At 41.6% G+C, this 19,302-nt stretch overlaps 1 protein-coding gene across 4 annotated transcripts in view; it reads right to left on the reverse strand.

The window, feature by feature from the left end:
* The window catches only part of INPP5A (inositol polyphosphate-5-phosphatase A), a 236,756-nt gene that overhangs the window by 79,122 nt on the left and 138,332 nt on the right, over positions 1–19,302 (reverse strand). For all 4 annotated transcript variants that reach the window (XM_081863314.1, XM_081863316.1, XM_081863315.1 and 1 more), the window contains exons 7-8: positions 17,225–17,277; positions 16,291–16,410 (exon numbers count right to left, since the gene is read on the reverse strand). In XM_081863314.1, coding sequence (XP_081719440.1) covers positions 16,291–16,410; positions 17,225–17,277 — 173 coding nt within the window. The remainder of the gene's footprint in view (positions 1–16,290; positions 16,411–17,224; positions 17,278–19,302) is intronic.

Raw genomic sequence — 19,302 nt, forward strand, 5'->3', positions numbered from 1 at the left:
CGACTCCGGAGGCGGCGAGCGCCCCCCCCAGATGTTGCGCCCGGTGCGGCCGGCCCCCCCTGCACCCCCCACGCTACGCCACTGGCTTCGCGTGATCTCAGAGAGATGAATGGGTTTGAAGAAGCAGCATATGAAAAGCATGTACTCCTTTAGGTTTTAGCAGTTAACAACTATAAATCTCGACAGCTCATCAAATATCAAATATATTCAGGAGGGTGTTCCCCTCCCCAATTGACCAGGAGAGCTTTAGAAGTTGCTTCATTGTAATCCTACATTACAATTTCCTTTTGAACATGCCATGAATCAAAATTTCCTATAAAAGGTTGCAATTAATCACCCAATGGAGTGATAAATTTCAATGGTGTAAAAAAGGAAGCAGCCAAGTCATGTCACCAGCATTAATTTAATGTTTCACAGTGGGAGGATCTGATTCTATTTCACATAGTTCTTATCTGATGTCCGCATTCCATTACCAAAAATACTGTAATTTATCTGCAAGACTTACAACCCAATCCGATGATGCTACCACAACCGATCAAGTTAAAGGAGCCCACCACTAGAACAAGGCCACCATTTGCTGCTCCATCTCTTTGGGCTGGTATGACTGCTAGGCAGAATAGATAATGCTGCTGAACCCATGCTGAATATAAGGCAGCTTCCTTTGCCTCTGTATCCTGAAACCCAGGAGAACATGCTCACTTCCTCCCAAGTTTCCAAGCACTTCCACTTCATCAATCAGTTCCTCCCTATTGGTGTGGATCAGGTCCAAGATAGATGATCCCCTTATTGGTTCTTCCATCTTCTGGGAAATGAAATTGTTAGCGAGGCAATGGAGGAATTTGTCAGACATTACACTCTTGGCAGAGTTTGAGTCCCAACAGATACCAGGGAAGTTGAAGTCCCCCAGCATTATTATTTCTCTCTGTTTTGAATGTTTGGTAATCTGCTCTAGTAAGGAATCATCCACATCTTCCATCTGGCTTGGTGGTCTATAGCAGACACCCATAGTAAGGTCACTGTTGTTCCTTTCTCCTACAATTTTTACCCATATACTATCCATCTGCTTTTCATGCTCCAGGTCATAGATTTCTTCACAAGTGTACACATCCTTTATATGTAATGCTACTATATTTGAGTTACTTATGATATCAGCAGTCAGACTGAGTGACCTAATGCCCTCCAGGGAACAATGACTATTAACATTTTAACTGAACATGCAGGAAGAATAGTCAAAAATCACTATCAGAAAATGTCATTGGACTGTTTCAGCTGCAACACACCAAACCATGGTTTGTGAACAAGCTTGAAGACCCCCATGTCCATAGTACCTTGCTACGCTTCCATCCCCTCCTTCTCTCCATACTGCCTCAGTTTCCTCCCTTTGTTCTTGAATTGAGGAAAAACTATGTTGCTTATAAACCTGGCTGATTAGGTGACATGCAAATCACAGCTTGCTTGTTCAAGTGAAATGAGAAACAGTGGTTTGCTTTAAAGCAGGAAGGGAAGCCAGAAACAGTGGATCATGAGGGGAAGAAGAATGGAGAAGTGGTTGAACCTGAGGGTACTTCTGGCCTTGTTGATGTAGAACCAACTCAAGGGTTTGGCCTTATGTCTGAATCAGCCCACAGCCAGAAAAAGTGTAATTCTGCAGTTTAATCTTGACATTCCATGTTTTTAAATGTATCTGTCACATCCAACATATGCTTTGTGAAGTGTTTCCATAGGTGAATATTCTGGCGGGAGTGGGGGCAGGACGGAAAGCAACCATCTATCACAATTATGATCCACTCGCTTGCTGTTGTTAGATCTGTGATGGTGCCTTCCCTTCTTGTTCAACAATGATTCACATGCCACATTAAGTACTCTTACTCAGTTCAATATTTGCAGCAACGGCTGTAGCAAATATAAAAATCCATACTCAAAACTGACTAACTTATGAACCATAAAACTGCAATATGAATTCCTGACTTTGACCCTCAGTAAATTACAAGTACTGCCTGAGCTCAGCATAACTGAGAGACAGTCTCCCATATTATGCCCCATCCACAAATTTCCCTCCACAACTTGCTTTTCTAAAAAAGAAAAATTTGAATGAAAGCTGAAGTGGAGGGCACGCAAATGTTAAGAGGTTGTAGGCAGCTGACCAGTTTATTCCATTATTTATACTAACATGGACATAAATGGAATTTCAGAGTCACAATGCACTGATGGAGTTCATTTCATGACAAGGGCCTCCTCAGTTATTGCCTGTAAAGAGGGGAAATGAGTAGCAAGGGGCTGTGCTTTCAGTATCACTAAAAGCTTGTGTAGGCAACTAACACGTGGTCGCTTTTGCAACGGGGAGTTTCATTTGCTCATGGAGTCTTCTTGTGTGAGGTAGAATGCTGATCTTCCCGGGTTCTAAATCACTCAGGGAACTCCATGAATACAGCAGTCTCCCCGCTGCAGAAGTGAAAATGCAAGCACTGCAACAATAGGGGGCAAGGGGAAAAGTGCAGCTCTGCAATCCCTTGATACTCGCTTTCCCGCTTTAAAGTAAGCGCTGAAAAAGGATAATAATGAATACAGTACTTTCAAGGCACAAGGAAGAGGGGGGAGGGAACCTTTCAAATTTATCTCAATGGATGAGACATCATAAAGCGTGCTTGAAAAGGAGATTATGCTGATGTTGCCAGTAAAGAAATGGAGGAATTTCTAAATCATTACTCTAAATGGAACAAATCAATAAGCCCTTTAAACACAGATATGCATAATTTCTACTTAAAACTGAACACTACATTCATTACACTGGAATCCCATGCTTCCTCCAAGGTGATTAGGTCGGCGTTATCTCAAATTAATCTCAGCATCCCGTTGAGGAGGATTAGGGGAAACATAAGAACATACAAAGAGCGCCCAGACCAAAGGATCATTTAGGCCAGCATCCTGTTATCACAGTGGCCAACTAGAAGCCTGCGAGCAAGACGTAACTGCAAGGACAGTCTTCCCACTTATGCTCTCCAGCATCCTGTAATCACAGTGGCCAACTAGATGCCTGTGAGCAAGACGTAACTGCAAGGACAGTCTTCCCACTTATGCTCTCCAACATCTGGCATTTAGAAGCGTATGTCCTTTGATATGCACACCAGACATTGGCAGCCATCTCCTCCATGAATGGATCTAATCCTCACTGAAAGCTGTCTAAGTTGGTAGCCATCACTACACCTTGTGGTGAGGAGACAGTGGCCATCCAGAAGCTTCATACCAGAGTGGGCTACTGAAACTATACCTCTGTGGCCCACATTTTAGCACTCTCATTGTGGCGCTTAATGAAAGCAGAGTCTGGTTTCCAATGGAATTCCAGTTTTCAGAACCCACTTGCGATGAACTGCTTTGTTCAAGTGGGAAGAATATACACAGGGTAATCAATCACTGCTTTGGGGTTGCATTCATAATCTTACTTTTCAAAGTCTTATCTTTTTTAAAAAAATATTATTAAGACCCACTATCGCAGTCGCACATTCACTCAAGTCTGATATGCCTTAAGGTTTGTCAAGTTACCTGGAGACAATTCATCAAGGCTAGAGAAGAAAGGCAAAACAGACTCATATCAGGATTTGTGTATGTTTCTGTCTGTTTAAAGCTGGTACATGTCTGAATACATTCTGCAGAACAACAATGGATGGATGGATGGATGGATGGTAAGAAGGTGGGGTAGAGTTTTTTTCGGGGGGGGGGGGAGAGAGATGGCTACTATTGTTACAAGGGTGGCCAATATTTTTCCTGGTGTTTTAAGTGATTAAAGTTTTACATTAATAATTGATACTTTAGGGCTTTCCTTAACAACAACAACAACAACAACAACAACAACAACAACAACAACAACAACAACCTCTCTAAGCAAATAATATATGTTTGGGAGTTCAAACCCTTTCAGAAAGTTGTTGTTGTTGTTGTTGTTGTTGTTATTATTATTAAAAAATGTCAGAGGAATCTAGTTATTTAAAAGAAGAAGTAAGAAAGAAGATGCAGCAACTTTAGACAGCCAGTATTTTACTATTTTGCCTTCAGTACTGACAAGCTGGGGGATGGGAAAACATTTCAATTCAGAAAAATGCAAGCCTTCTTATTCACACTTCCAGAAGCAATACATGAATTAAAGCACTGCTATCCTTCAGAATTTGCATTTCTTTGATTTTTACAGAAGTTTAGTATCAGATATGGGTACAAAAAATGCACATATATGGAAAGTATGCATCCAACATAAAAAGTATTACATGGGGGGGGGGGGGAGAGAGAATGATTTCAAAAATCTGTGTATCAGAAAAAACGGTATGCAAAAAAGTGTCTATTAGGAGAAATGTGTGCTAAAATGCTAATGATTTTTCTGAAGGACTTTTGAAAACATAAATCACAAGCCAGTGTAGAAAATGTGGTAAACTGAAATTAACACTGAAAAACTGATAGAAAACTAAATTGACAGATTCAGTTTATGAATCTACTTATACCACAATCCAATGCATGTTTGCATAGAAGTAAATCTCAGTGCATTACTCCCTAATGAATACATTTAGGACTGAGGTCTGACTTACGGTATTAATTTAGTACAACTTTTCTGACTAATTTTCAGTACATTAAAGGCATGCCTACCTATTTCTTCATATGCAAAAAAGGTGAAATGTAATCTTTAAAGTAATTAAACTTTATTCCATAAATGCCACTCAAAATTTGCAGCAAGGTAGTTTAAGGTCCTTAGGATTTTTTCTGGCTTCTGCAATATGTATTTTATGCCCTCAAGTTCATTTCAGCGTTCCAAGGGAATAATAAGACAAGGAGAGATGCAGCTGGCTTTCGCCACTCATTCCCTCAGATACTGCAACCGAGATGGACAGGATTTTGGGGAGGGGTGATGGAAGAAGGAAGCAGTTGCGTATCAGCTCTGTGTGTGTGTGTGTGTGTGTTGGGGAGCTGCTGAACATGATTCAGTGTGACAAGAGGCACAGTGATCTGGCTAAACCATTTCTCAGCGCACTTTGTAAGGAGGATCAGCTGCATTATTCCTTTAATAGCCATGTCTAATGCAATAGGCTAGTGGGTTTTGTCCCGAGTCAAGGTATCAGCTGCAGGTCAGAAGGTAACATTCTGTTTACAAGATTATTTCCTAAAGCACTTATCTCGCCTTCGGTGTGAAAAGTTGACTTTTCTGTTTGTAAGGGGGCCAAAAGAATTGAGGGAATGGGAAAAATTAGCTACACTGGGCTGGAGCTGAATGGCATTAAGTGGGAGGTCTGAGAAGGGCCTGCTGTGGCTCTCAGCAGGATACCTTATTACCCACGTCATCGCAGTTCATTCAGGCAAGCAGTAACAGTGTCACCAACATTCCCACACAAAGACAAAGTTCTTCACACAGTCTATAAACATGCTTCCCCTGGCCGATTCATCCTAGCTTGACACCAATGAAAAGGGGGTTCTTCTCTCACTCTTTTTTTTTTTTAAATGAATAACAAAACAAAACAAAAATCCCAACCTCAGGCCAAACAGGATGAATGGAAGGAGAAAAAAGAAAGAAGCAGCATTGTCACATATCTAAGGGAAGAAACAATTTGGAGGTCAACATTATTTAATTCGCACAGACATGGAAATTGTATGGAAAACTTGGGAGGCTAAAGATTAATATTTTATCTACTCTCATGTTTATATGTCTATTTTTCCGAGAGCTGGCAATTCCCACCATGGGTGTGCTTTGTGTACCAATGAAGGCAGTGACATTAAACAGTGTTGCAGGGTAATTTGATGTTAACAATGAAAGAGGAATACACACACACACACAGAGAGAGAGAAAGGACACACACACACACACAGGGAAATAATAATAATGAGCAAATATTTAGTACGAAATTCAAGCACACAAGCAAAGCCATTGCGACGCAGAGAAGAGTTTAAACTCTTTTCAAAACGTATTTAAAGGGAGCTTTGTAATGTTCTGAAAGTCCCATACTGCATATTAAATCTACTAAGGCGGCTGACACAAAAACGTACCATGACATCTATAAAGTTGCCTTTATAGAAGAGCATGGCAATTATTTAACATTAAAAAAAAGAAATAAATAAATGCTTTTAAGACAAGAAATACTGTAGCTTTGACAAGAGGCCAAACAACGCAACCAACTAATTGTATCACTTTGGTGTTAGTGTTTGATGGTATTTTTGTTGTTGCTTAAACAACTTGTGCTACTTTCAAGTTAATCTAAACTTTGAAGCCAGAGTCTATTTCAATTTGAATCTAGTAAAAGAACAAAGCTGCAGTAGGTCTCAACATGCAAGCCTAAACAATTCTTTTCACATTATGTATCCTCCCTGAAAGGTTTAGAAAGCAGTTGAGATAAGTAGAGACAATAGGAGTGTTTGCATACATGAAGGATGCTAACTCCCCCCCCCCCTTTTCGAAATGACAAGAAAGGGATCTCAATGTGGTTCCAGAATGAAGGTCACAGAAAGGTTATCGGATAGAGGATGTTGGATTTTTTATTTGCTCTTTATAGAAAGTATAGTTAGGAAACGTTTTTCAGCTCCAAAGGAAAGAGAATGTTTGGATTAAGAGACACCAGACTTATATTGCTGAATATAGGGACAAATAAGATGATTAAATGCTTACAGGAATTTATCACTATGCATGAACTCACACTCTTGAGAAACCCTCTTCTAAGTGCCCACCACAAGGGCCGAGTTTCCTCTGTTGTGATGGGACAACTATGGAGCTCTCTTCCCCCAGGGGGAGTGTTTGGCTCAGTCCTTGGCCCCTTCGCCAAGACGCAGTGAAGGCAGGTGGAATGGCAAATGTTTCAAAACAGTGCTCCATACTGATGGTTTTACTGATAGATCTGTAATGTGCCTGGTCTAAAGTACCTGTTCTCCATAAGGAAATATTATCCAAAAATAATGAGATAACATTTAAGTGAAATTCTCATGGGTGGGATGCAGGACTGCCTTACTTTCATGGTAATCAAATGAATGCTTGTGAGTGTCCTGTCTTTCAGTCTACAAACCATCTATCCAGTTACTTTGTAGCCTTCCTGGGTGCTTGTATTTCTTGAAAAACCCAATGACGTCCTCTGCTGGGCTTTCCTGTAAGCATGGGAAAATGGGGAGGGTGCCTACCATATGCCAGACAACTGTCTTTTTTATTTTTTACTTTTAAAGAAATCACTCTGCATATTTTTAAGGTAAAAAAAAGGACTTCCCTCAGCTACAAAGCATCGTATCCTGCGTAGTTCTACACAAACGTTCCATCAGCACAAATATTTCTGTTTGCGCAAAGCAATGTTATCCCTCTCTCCTCTGCTTGTGCACGCCCTTAAATTTCGTTCTAGGGGTTTCCCCAACCCTCTGGAGCAGATCTGAGGAGGGAACACAGTGTGAAAAGAGGGTGAAAACGTCTGTTTGACAAGCAGACTCCTTATGCTGATGGGACATGTAACTAGCCTACCACCCAAAATGGTTGAGGGCTCCAATCTCAGGAGCTCAGTATCTAGTCTCCATGGCCTCCTGTTGAAGATTCTGAAGAAGACATCATGAGGTAAGTTTGGGTCAGGAAAGCAGGCAGCTGAGGAGGCTGCAGAGCACGAGAAACATTTAATGGAATAAACAAAACCACACATGGGCCACATTCACCTCAGCCACCTTGCAATGACAATGTAAACCCAACTCTCACCCATCAAAAGTCACCCCTCTCTCTCTCTCTCTCTCGGCAGAAAGATGGGTGTCCTTTTCACAGTGACAGAAGGTTGGAGGACAGGTTTCGGCATAGCACTGCTCTAGAGAGAACGGCAGATAATTAGGAATAAATAAGGGCCTGGAAGTAAAGAACCACAGGTACCGGCCCTAGTCTAGTGCTAAGAGTGTGTGTTTGAAACCCCGAAGAGCTTCTACGGAACAGAGTAGACATTACCGAGCTACAAGGACCAATGGCCTGTCTCGGTGTAGGGCAGATTAGCACGTCTGTAGATGGAAGGAAGTGTTGTATTTTTCGCTCTATAAGACGCACTTTTTCCCTCCTAAAAAGTAAGAGAAAATGTGTGTGCGTCTTATGGAGTGAATGCAGGCTGCGCGGCTAAGCCAGAAGCCAGTACAGGGAGAGGGAGCGCTGCGCAGCACTCCCTCTCGCTGTTCTAGCTTAGCTGTGCAAAGCCTCCGCAGGGCAGTGGGGTGCCTTCATCCTCTGCCTGGGAGAGGCTTCAGCGGCTATCCCAGAAGCCAGAACAGCAAGACGCTATCCCAGAAGCCAGATCCCTCTTGCTGTTCTGGTTTCTGGGATTCAGAATATTTTTTTTCTTGTTTTCCTCTCCCCAAAACTAGGTGCGTCCTATCGTCTGGTGCGTCCTTTGGAGCAAAAAATATGGTACTTCTTTGCACAGCAGGCATGGCTTTAAAAGGGTATTAGACAAGTTCATGGAGGGTAACGCTTTCATTGGTTACTAGTCACCATGGCGTGCCTTACCCTGGAAGACCACTTGTTGGTAACAGCAGTAAAAATCTGGTTTGTCACTGTGAGAAAAAACAGGGTTCTGGATTAGGTAAGTTTTTGGCCTGTCCTACCAGGGCTCTTCTCATGTTCCATAGTTCTTGGAATTTCTTAGATGAACCTTGCCCTTAGATGAACCTTGAGCATGGCCTGCAGAACACATCTAGAAAGGACTGTCTAGAAACAACCCTTCCTTAAAGGGGAAACATAATTGATGACAATCTAAGAGCAAATGAAAAAGGTCTAATGAAAGTGCTTTCACTGACACGTCTGAAATGTTGTAACACTGACATTAAAAAGCTCAACTTTATCATATTCTTGAACCTCTTGCTTTTTTAGAAAAAAAATATAATAACCAAAACCTATTAATAATACAAAAAAACATTTCAAAAGGTCAAATAGCAAACAACAAGATGAAAGGTGTTGTCAAGAGGCTTAGGTAATCATCTTAATACTCAGGGCATTTGCCAGCACTGTTTAACTAATATGCGAGTTCACTTTTAATTTCAATATAGTGCCACAGGAACAACAACAAAAAAGCTATTTTTTTTAATTAATTACCATGTCAGCAGATATTAAGATGGCAAGAAAGACCACATCAATAATATATATGTAATTCAGGGAAAGGATTACAAGAAGAGCTATAAAAATCAATTTTTAGAGCTCGAAAACTGGCTCACTTTAGTTGGAATGATATTTCCCTTCTATTGACAAAACCATGATCTTATCTGACACTGACATTCACCTAATGCAATGTTAGATATGTATAATGATATAAGCACTTGTCAATTCTGCTACAATAAAACACAGCTCTACTCCTACTGAAATGGGCAAGGCTGCTGTAAGTGAGAACTGTTTTCCTTCGAGAAAGAATGCTTTTAGTTAGCATGGATAATATGTCCACTCTGTCCCATTTTTGCATTCATCTGCGATTTTTTTATTTAAAGAAACCGTACAAAGATTTGTAATTCAATACAAATTTTACATCAAGGGTTGTACTTCTAAACTTATCCTAAAATACATATTTTGGTATTGTATTCGTGTGGAATCTGAAGATAATTATGCCCCGATCCACATATTAGCATGGATCTAACATGTGCAGTTCACAGATTTGTAGGGAAGCGGTTCATTCATAAGAATGATCCTATGACTCATAAGTCTAAATCTTTGTGCTAAGACTGTCCTGTGGATCCAAACTACAGTGGTACCGTATTTTTTGCACCATAACACTCACTTTTATCCTCCTAGAAAGTAAGGGGAAATGTCTGTGCGTGTTATGGAGGGAATGCCTATGGGTGACGGGGGGATCCGCTGCAGTCGTGAGCAGAGGATCCATGGTTCCCCTTCCTTCCCTCCTCCGTGGTTGCTTTGAAACAGCAAAGCAGGAGAAGAGCCGCTGAGTGGGGAGGAGAGAGGGAGAGAGAGCCTGCTTCTTTAAAGGAGCTCCTGTCCAATTGGTTCCTTTAAAGCAAGCAGGCTCTCTGTCCCTCTCTCCTCCCCACTCAGCTCGCTAAATAGCAGCAAAGTTTTTCAGCTCGCTAAGACGGGGATGAGCGGGGAGGAGGGAGAAAAGCAGAGCCTGCTTGCTTTAAAGGAGCAAAGTGGGAGAGGAGAGGAGCCTTCTCCCCTTATACCCCTCTTCTTCATTATTAGCAGCATCCTTCTCCACAAACCCCACGCGTGCTTCTTCTCCCCTTAAACCCCTCTTCTGCATTATTAGCAGCATCCTTCTCCACACACCCCACGCATGCTCCTTGTCTCTTGAGTGCTTTTCCTTCCCTCCCCACTTAAAACGTGGTTACAAAGCACGGATCCACATGGATTCTCAGGATTTTTGCACTGGGTCACCCCAAATTCACCATCAGATCACATAGCATGTCCATGGCTACATCTTGCATCAAAAAAATCACGCACCCACTGTTGCCTGGGGCCGCAGTGGTGCAAAAACGTGGTTACAAAGCATGGATCCACATGGATCCTCAGGATTTTTGCATTGGGCTACTCCAAACTCACTGTCAGATCACATGTCTGTGGCCACAGCATGAACCACAAAAATCATACATCCACTGTTTCGTTTAGAATTTTTTTTTCTTGTTTTCCTCCTCTAAAAACTACGTGCGTGTTATGGTCGGGTGCGTGTTATAGAGCGAAAAATACGGTACTTAGTTCGTTCCAGAGGTCCGTACCTAACCTGAAACTGTTCTTAACCTGAAGCACCACTTTAGCTAATGGGGCCTCCTGCTGCCGCTGCGCCGCCAGAGCACGATTTCTGTTCTTATCCTGAAGCAAAGTTCTTAACCCGAAGCACTATTTCTGGCTTAGTGGAGTGTGTAACCTGAAGCGTATGTAACCTGAAGCGCATGTAACCCGAGGTACCACTGTAACAGCTCTGGTGGGAGTAACTGGATAAGCAGGGTAAAACTATGGGGTGGGGTTTTTGGGGCCTCCTCCCACTCAACAACCTTACAACAGGAGGGGAGGCAGCGGACGTACAGTTTGGGCAGCGCGGAGCCTGCGCACGCCCAAGACACTGCGTCTCTTCCAGGAGAGATGTGTGGCTCGGGTGTGCTGCAGGCCCCGCGGTGAGTGCTGCCCAGCATTTTGACACCCCCTCAGTGGTAACACCCAGGGCAACCCACACCCACCGCACCCCCTTCCTCTACCCCAGTTTCTAACCTAAATACAAGAAGAACGAATGCCCAGGGAGTTGCAGCTACTAATGGCCAGTGCTATTTCTCTCTCCCCTCCCCCCCCCGCAACATTACAAACTGGCTATGCTGGGTACAGGGAGCTAACCGTATGATTCTTCAAACCGTGGCCTAGGGTTGCCTTTCTCTATGCACGGAACTATTTGCAGAGTGTACAAAACCAGTGTGTGGATTGTGTTCTGTTTGTCTGTGCTATCTGAATAACAAACATTCATGACTTTCTGCCCAGTGGTGCCAGGCCCCTATAAAGATGAACTAGTAAAAGACAGAAAACAGAGAGAGAGAGAAGACAAACATCATCAGACATGGCTGACAAAACACAATGTAAGAAGATACCTAGGCAGCAATCCCTTATTTGAGGGATAAGGTACAAAGATACCTATTTTAGACCCTTATAAAAATAAAGGAGCAGGAGGAAAGCAAAGAAGATAAAAGTTGAGATGGCCCAATGAGTTTGATTAAAAGTTGTCATCCTATTTGATGTGCTGGGGGAAAAACCCTTTAAAATTGTAGTGATATCTGAAGATCCAGGATGCAACCACATTTGCTAAGTAGCAAGTAACACTGAACACTGTGGGACTTGCACCTGAGTAAACATGCACTGTTGGTGTCTTTGGCTAGAAGCTAAAATATATATCTGGCTACTTATTTAAATCTCTGCCAAGAGAGACTGCTCGCATTACAGTTTCCCTGCTTTAAATAATAATAATAATAATAATAACAACAACAGTAATATAAATAACAAGAATAAAGGAGTATTTACAAACACTCCAGGCCCTCCAATTGCTCAAATGACCCAGATCTTTAACACAAGGTTTGCCTCTGCCTAGAAACGAAGTGGCTTTTCTTCCTCTCATTCAGCTGCAAGTTCTGGGAAAAGCCCAAAGAGAAACATTTAGATCGGAGGGGCCTTTGAGAAGATGTGACAGTTGACTGATGAGCATCCATAAAATGACAAAGAATTGCTGTGTGGAGCCTATGCCTCACATCTCCTCACCCTGGGAAACTAATTGCTTTGAATTGTTAATAGTAACATTATTTTTCTGGCAATCATTTCTTTTGAATACTCAAAATGAGCATGAAACAGCTCCTTTGACTGGACATAAAAGTTAAATGTCCCAATGTTGATCAAATTAACTTCAGCAATGTTACAATGGACTATATTTGTGAGAAAATAATGAAGGTCACAAAGCGGGGCTTTATGCCAAGATTTCACAGTTGTAATGTAAAATAAAAAAATAAAAAAAATGTTTCTGTTCAACTAGACCAAGCTACGTTTTTTTCTTTAAAACAGAAGGGCACTGTCATGTTCGAAAGAGGGGTGGGGGTGGGGGAAGACACCATCCCCCCCCCTCTAAGTAACTTCAGGATGTTTCAGAGATTGGAACAACAAGAACAGTCTCTGGCTGGTGTCTCAGCATCCTGGTTGCAACTATAATTTTTGCTGAATGTACCGAAATCCTCCAGTTCTTGCTTGGGTGAAAAGTGTCTTGGTTGAGTTCCTTCTCTCTCCACTAGAATACAGATCTGATTCAAAATAGCAAAAGCTCTCTACGATTCAGGGGGAAATGCTAAGAATCGTAAATAGTAGCTATGCAACTTAGTGAAGAGCAAATTCTGTTTCTAAAGCATCTTTCAAAAATTTAACGAGTAATTGTTTTTTTGTTAGGTCAGAAAAACGTAAGAACAGAACGTGATGGAAAGCATTTCCATGAGAAGTTTCTGAGGTTTGGTGCCGTTCTTACCATAAAGCTTTGAAATTGCTTTCCAACTGGTAAAGCTAAATATATATATATTTATATAAAAAAATGCTATGTGTCCACATTTAGCACTGAACAGCTAACAAAACCATTCTACAGCAGCTTTAAAAAATAATTAAAAGTGCACTATTCACCTGCTCTGTTTTCCTTTTGGAAAATTAGATTCTATTTATCAATGTACCAGCCTTTTCTCTGTGGTCATGATTTTCAGCAGTTTTAAACCCCTAAATGTTAAACTACATTATAACTACTTTATACAACATGTGCCTTTTTCTTCTTGTTTTTGGTAGGTTCAACTCTTTTTATCCACCCTATTCCCCTCCCCCCCTTAAAAGTTCATTTGCATTTGTTTCCTTTTTGCAAATAATTAAGACGGGAATGCAGCCTATGATGGTCACTTGAGTCTTGCATAAATTGCTGCTATTTAACTGGCTGTTCACACTGGCCAAGATGCGCCCAGCAGACAGGACTGCTTCACTTACTCCCACAGTGACTTAAATCAACTGTGAAAAGATGTTTCAGTTTCATTCAGTGAGGGGTTTAGCTCATTAAACTCTTTTCCTTCTCAGCATTGTTCCCGAAAGCTTGAACTGCAGTGGCTGTTAAATGCTCTTTAGCAGTTTAAAGGCTTTAGAGGAAAAGACTTATCAGCCTCTGGTTTTAACAGCACTAAATCTGCATTATTAGGGCATGCAGATAAGGGGATTTAAAGGCCTGCCTTGAAACCTTCTCTCTTCTGTGTTTATCTGGCAATGCCATTGCTCCTGTAGCTCAGCTGGAAATGTAGATCTATGAAGCTTTAAAGGGAGATTAAAAGCCAAGAAAAGAAGTAGTTTCTTTCCTATAGATACTCTCACTTTCCCCTTTCCTACTGTCTGAAGGAGTGATGGCAGACAATGGTCCAAGATGGTTCCCAAAACCTTCTGAATGGGGGCACTGTTGGTGGTAGCATTCATTCAAAGTGAGCTCCAGTGTATTGTCCTCCCCAATCAGCAGATTAGAATAGAGTTTGCTGGTGGCTGCCAAAAGGTTAGCAGTGCTGATGAAAGGGGTTTCCCATTATTCACTGCTCTTACAGAACTCCCCTTTTGTGCCCGGCAGCCCATCATTTCACTACGGAGGTCCGGATCTGCGGCTGGCTGCTTTCTCAAAATGAGCAATCTATGTGAATGTAAGCCCTCACAGTGGTAGTGCCACCTAAAAAAAAATGGAGGGTTTTCTTCTTCTTCTTCTTTTCCTGAAAAGGCAGGAGAGCTGGGTCTGGTTTTGGCACTGTCACATTCTAATGATCTACCGCCATGACACCCTTGACCCGCGGTTAACACTGTTTAGCCCTCATTCTTGCTTGCCAAGGCATTTGTGGAGGGGGGTCTAAATGTCTCCAAAAGAGCTAAAAGGAAACACACAGTGCAAGTTAAAAACAACAACGCAAAAGCACTTTACAGCTCTGTCAGGTCCTTTAGACCACAAGAAGAGATGGAGGAATAAATACCAGATGGGAAAAAAAAGTATGAATAATTATTTCACCTCGAATAATATTAGCCTGAAGGAAGCCTAGCTAGTCAGGGCAATAGCTTAATAATATAACATACATTATGAGGGGGGGAGGGTGGACAGACGGCCAATCGTGGTCCAGATGTGGGCTACAGGTCAATTTCCGGTGGACCACCTAGTGCTTGCTGGTTGCTAGGATCTTTGCAAAGAATGCTGGACCAGGTGGATGTAAATCTCCTCCCGCAAAGCACTTCTTAAATTCTTAAGGAAGAGTTGCACTCACAGGATCACTTAACACAGATCTGGCTATGCCTGAACTGGTGCGAGAACCCAAGTATTCTTCCTTTGTTAATTTAGTAGGCACGGGTGAAAAGATTGAAGCCAGACCACCCCATATTAGAATTAAAAATGACAACTACACTCGTCGAATTTCTAGTTCTGGGATTGAGTGAGGGGAAGAACCGTTTGCAGACTCCTTAACCACAGAGGTTGGGGCATGCCAGCCAAGGAAGTACATCAGTCTTCTACCAGACAACTCGTGTAAGTTATCCAAGCCCCATGCCAAATATTCTCTCTCTCTCTCTCTCTCTCTCTCTCTCTCTCTCTCTCACACACACACACACACACACACACATCCACGTTTGTTTGTTCTAGCTAGCAACGTGCTCCACTTTGCAGATGTGAAAAGGCAGGAAGAACTGGTCAGTGCAAAACATTTAGTTTACATTTAATACTAAGCTTTTTAGAAGGTTTCTAAGTTTTGGGAGGGGGAAAGCAATCAGGGTTTTTAAGACTATTCTAAAAATTATTGCATTTTCCTAGGTTGATGATCAGATACAGTATGAACCAATGTGCAAAGCTGAGTTGTAACCAAATATGCACTAACACTGCACTTTGAGTTACGCAAAGGTGACACAATTAGCAGCCAGAGATCAACCACAGATGCCCTAGGTGGCCTTCAGCAAATTAGCAATCAATTCTCAGTTTCTTATCTATTATTAGTAATGATATTTGCAGACTACCCTTCAGCTTGAGTTCTCTGGGCAACCAACACTTGACCATACAGAAAGATGCTTGGTGTATGGAAAACAGATTAAAATATATTGAAAATATTTAAGAAATTACAGGATGCTGACAAAAATCCACAACCACCAACTTTAGAGTGTTTCCTACAAATTAATGGGATTTCCAAGGAAACTATATCAGTAAGTCAGCTGCAGAAGCAGTACAAATGCTCTCTTTATACCTAATTTTCCAGCAACAGAGTAACTCACATGTTCCTCAGTTCATTGGCTTTTGGGGGGAAAGAAAATGAAATAGGTATCTGGTAAGTTTGTTAATGCATAGGACTGGACTGGCACATCTGCCCTGGTAGGGCAAAGCTGCATCAAAAGCCTCCCAGCAGTAGCGATGTTGCTGCCAGGAAGCTATTGCTGTGGCTCCGCCCCTTCAGATGAGCTGCTCCTGGGACTGGAGGTTCTAGCCAATGGTAGTCCTACTCAGGAATACTATTGCCCTCCTTAGGACAACCTACTCAGTGAGTAGACCCACTGGAATTAATAAACATGGCTAACTTAGGTCCACTGCTTTCAATGGGTCTACTCTTGAGTAAAACTCAGTAACAACCCTAGATATTTGGCATTTCCACAGTTTGCAATTAAAAATAAATAAATCCTCTGGTGCTTATTCATTGCTTGTTTTTCTAACCCCCTGGAGGTTGGCCACATTTCAAGACAAAGCCACAGCAACGATAATTACTTCGTATTTGGAACACAATGCAAAATGCAGGGCAATAAAAGAAGCTAAAAAAAGAGTGTTGACAACCTACCTGTCAAGTACATAACTGAGGGCCTTATGCCTTATTCCTGAGTAAACCGACGGACTTGTTTCCCAAGCAACTAAATTGGAAGCATCGTGGAAAAGATGGATGTTTACCAAGTCAAAGGCACTGTGACAAAAAGAGGAGAAGACTTACTCAGAATAAAAGTAAGGACATAGGCAAGAGGGAAAGCATTTGATTTTACTGCACTACGATCTTGAGTGACTGCAGATCACGAGCTCTATTTTGAAACACAAGCAATGAAATGAATTGAAATGAGTCTACCATGATATACCTGATCTATATGCAGAACTCCACCAGCGTTTCCATTTGGATGTGCATTTAAAACTCGTAAATATCTAGGGCGATATCAGATTGTGGCATCTCACTTGTGCAACTGATTTCCAATTGTGGCAATGGGAATTAACCTTCCTCCAGCCTCTTCTGGAGCCCCCACCCCCCACCCCACTGGAGTTCGGGACAAAGGGGAATCTGGTCATATCTACTGGCATGACAGATCTTGCCCATTATATTACATTTTCACAAATATCAAACACCACCAAGTATTACACTAGCATCCGAAACAGTGGTCTGAACCTGGTTTGTGAGGGTCAGGTTCTGCTAACTGTAGTTTGCCATTACATCTAAATTTGGATTAAACATTAGTGTTCAATGTGAAATTATAAAGCAGGAAATGAAATGGTAAACCTATAAATGTTCATTCCAATATCTATCACCGCATAGTGGGATCCATTGATTTTATTATACGTTGGAATCTAAATCTAAAGCATTTATGGCCCATATACAAAATCATGTTTTAAAAATGTGCAACAACTTATGTGCCTGCCAGTTGGTGGGAAATGAAACTTTCCTGATTCTACTGAGAACTATACAAAATGCATTGCTTTTTTTTAAAAAAAAAAACACCTTCCATTTTACATACCAGTCAGTAATACACCATCTAGTTCGTATGAAGCCTTTTCTGGACCACTTACACTGAAAAGCAAAACAAAATGCAATAGAAACACATTTAAAATACAGAAAACAAAAGGAGGAAAAACAGAGTCAATCTTTTGGTCGGCTAAATAAAAATTTCATTTTTATACTTGTGCTGAGAGCATTGAAAATAATTTAAAAAACAAAGAAACACACATGCTGCAGCACAGCAATGTCAGTAACAGTTTAGAGCATATCTAAACATTACTTTGGAAACTAAAGCTCTTTTCACATGCTGTTCTGTGAAATGGCAATGTGGGCAGAAAGGGGTTATGGGGCAGTGCTTCCAGCTCCCCCCATTCTGCCATCCACACGGCAGAGCAGGGGAAGTCTAGGGTGTAGTCTTCCCCACCTCAGATTTCTTCTCTGCTGGATGGACTGCAGAGGTGAGGCAGAGAACAGAGCCACACGTTGACAGAGGGTGGCTGCAGCCTCTTTCTGTCATGTTGCCCCTTCACACAACTATTGCTATTATTGTTTTTGTTGTTTTTGTTGATTATTCAGTTTTTAAACCAGCCCTTCTGAAGGATCCCAGGACCAGATTATTATTATTTTAATATTAAATATCTATATCACCCTTCATCTGAGGATCACAGGGGGCTTTACAATGTAGTTGTTCTGGCCATGATGGCCATATCAGCCACAGAAAGAAAACTACAACTCCCATCACCCTTGGTCATTGGCCATGCCATGTTGGCTGGAGTGCATGTTGTAGTCTAATGATATCTGGAGGACCATATGTTTATCCTCCTCACATTAGTAGGACAGTAACATATTTTGGACTGTGCTTTCAATGTATGAACAACAACAAAAAGTGCAGCTAAATATTTCTGTGGGCCTAACAGCAAGTTGTTATTTTCTTAACAGCCATCTAAATTTCTGTTCTTATTGTTAAACAGAAATAAAACACGTATTTTAACACCCACATGGAAATTATAACGGTACCGAACCTTCTAAAAGAAACTGCAATCATCTTTACATATATCATGACACTGCCACTCACAGTGACATCTTTCCTGAACGGCTGTCAATCATGGAGAAATGTCATCCCTTGTAAATTTTCCTTAAATATGAAGTGGCAACTATACTGGGAAAATAGAAACGCGCCAGGCCATTCTTTTTCCATAGGGCTCCACAACCCAAGGCATCTATGGTGTGACATTCCATTCATCAAAGCAAGCTATGCTCCATTCCACCAACAAATCAATTTGTGACAAGACGTGGTAGGGTTGGCATAGAAAAAGAATTGTTTTCCATGTCTGTGAAAGGTGATCACAAATTTACTCCACTGGTAGAGAAACAGAATTAGGATGCAAACTGAGGACAGGGTTGGTTGGTTAGTTAGTTAGTTAGTTAGTTAGTTAGTTAGTTAGTTTAGAAAAGCCGCTTCCTGCTCAGCTCTATAGGCTCAAAGTGGGTTCCAAGCAATGAAATATAGAAGGAGAAGGAGAAGGAGAAGGAGGAGAAGGAGAAGAAGACTGTGGTTTGGACTCCAAGAAGTGCAAGCTAAATTCTGCTTTCACAATGTGGGTTTCCTGGTTCCTTATTTCGGCTCAACTCTCTTGTGACCCCCCTGAAAAGCTACTCTTTAGAGTCAGGAGACCTCCAGAAAATAGTGTGAGACTGGGAGGGGGAAATTGGAATACCCCACATTGTGTGCTCAGGAGCACCTTAAACTAAGGGTTGGGACCCTCTAGATCTCACCTAATAAAAATACGTTGTCCATATAGCAAAACAACTCAGTTAACACACTTCACAAGCCTGTTGAAGAAGGAAGGCTTCTTCTTGAGTATTAATAGCAGGAAACTGTCCTGAACAAACATTCGTGGTGATATAAGACCTGCTGCATCGTGACGTGACATGGGTGTTGAGGATATGCCTGAAAAGTCTCTCACTGTTATTTGTCATGGCCATTTTATGATCTTTAGCTACAGTCACCTTGTGTGGGACAAAAGCAGATCAGCTGACAAACAATTGTGAGAAATCACTCCGGATTTCTTCTTCTTTTTGATGAAGAGCCATTGG

This window comes from Podarcis erhardii (assembly GCF_964252035.2).
Source record: "Podarcis erhardii genome assembly, chromosome: 5".
NCBI classification, from domain to species: Eukaryota; Metazoa; Chordata; class Lepidosauria; order Squamata; family Lacertidae; genus Podarcis; species Podarcis erhardii.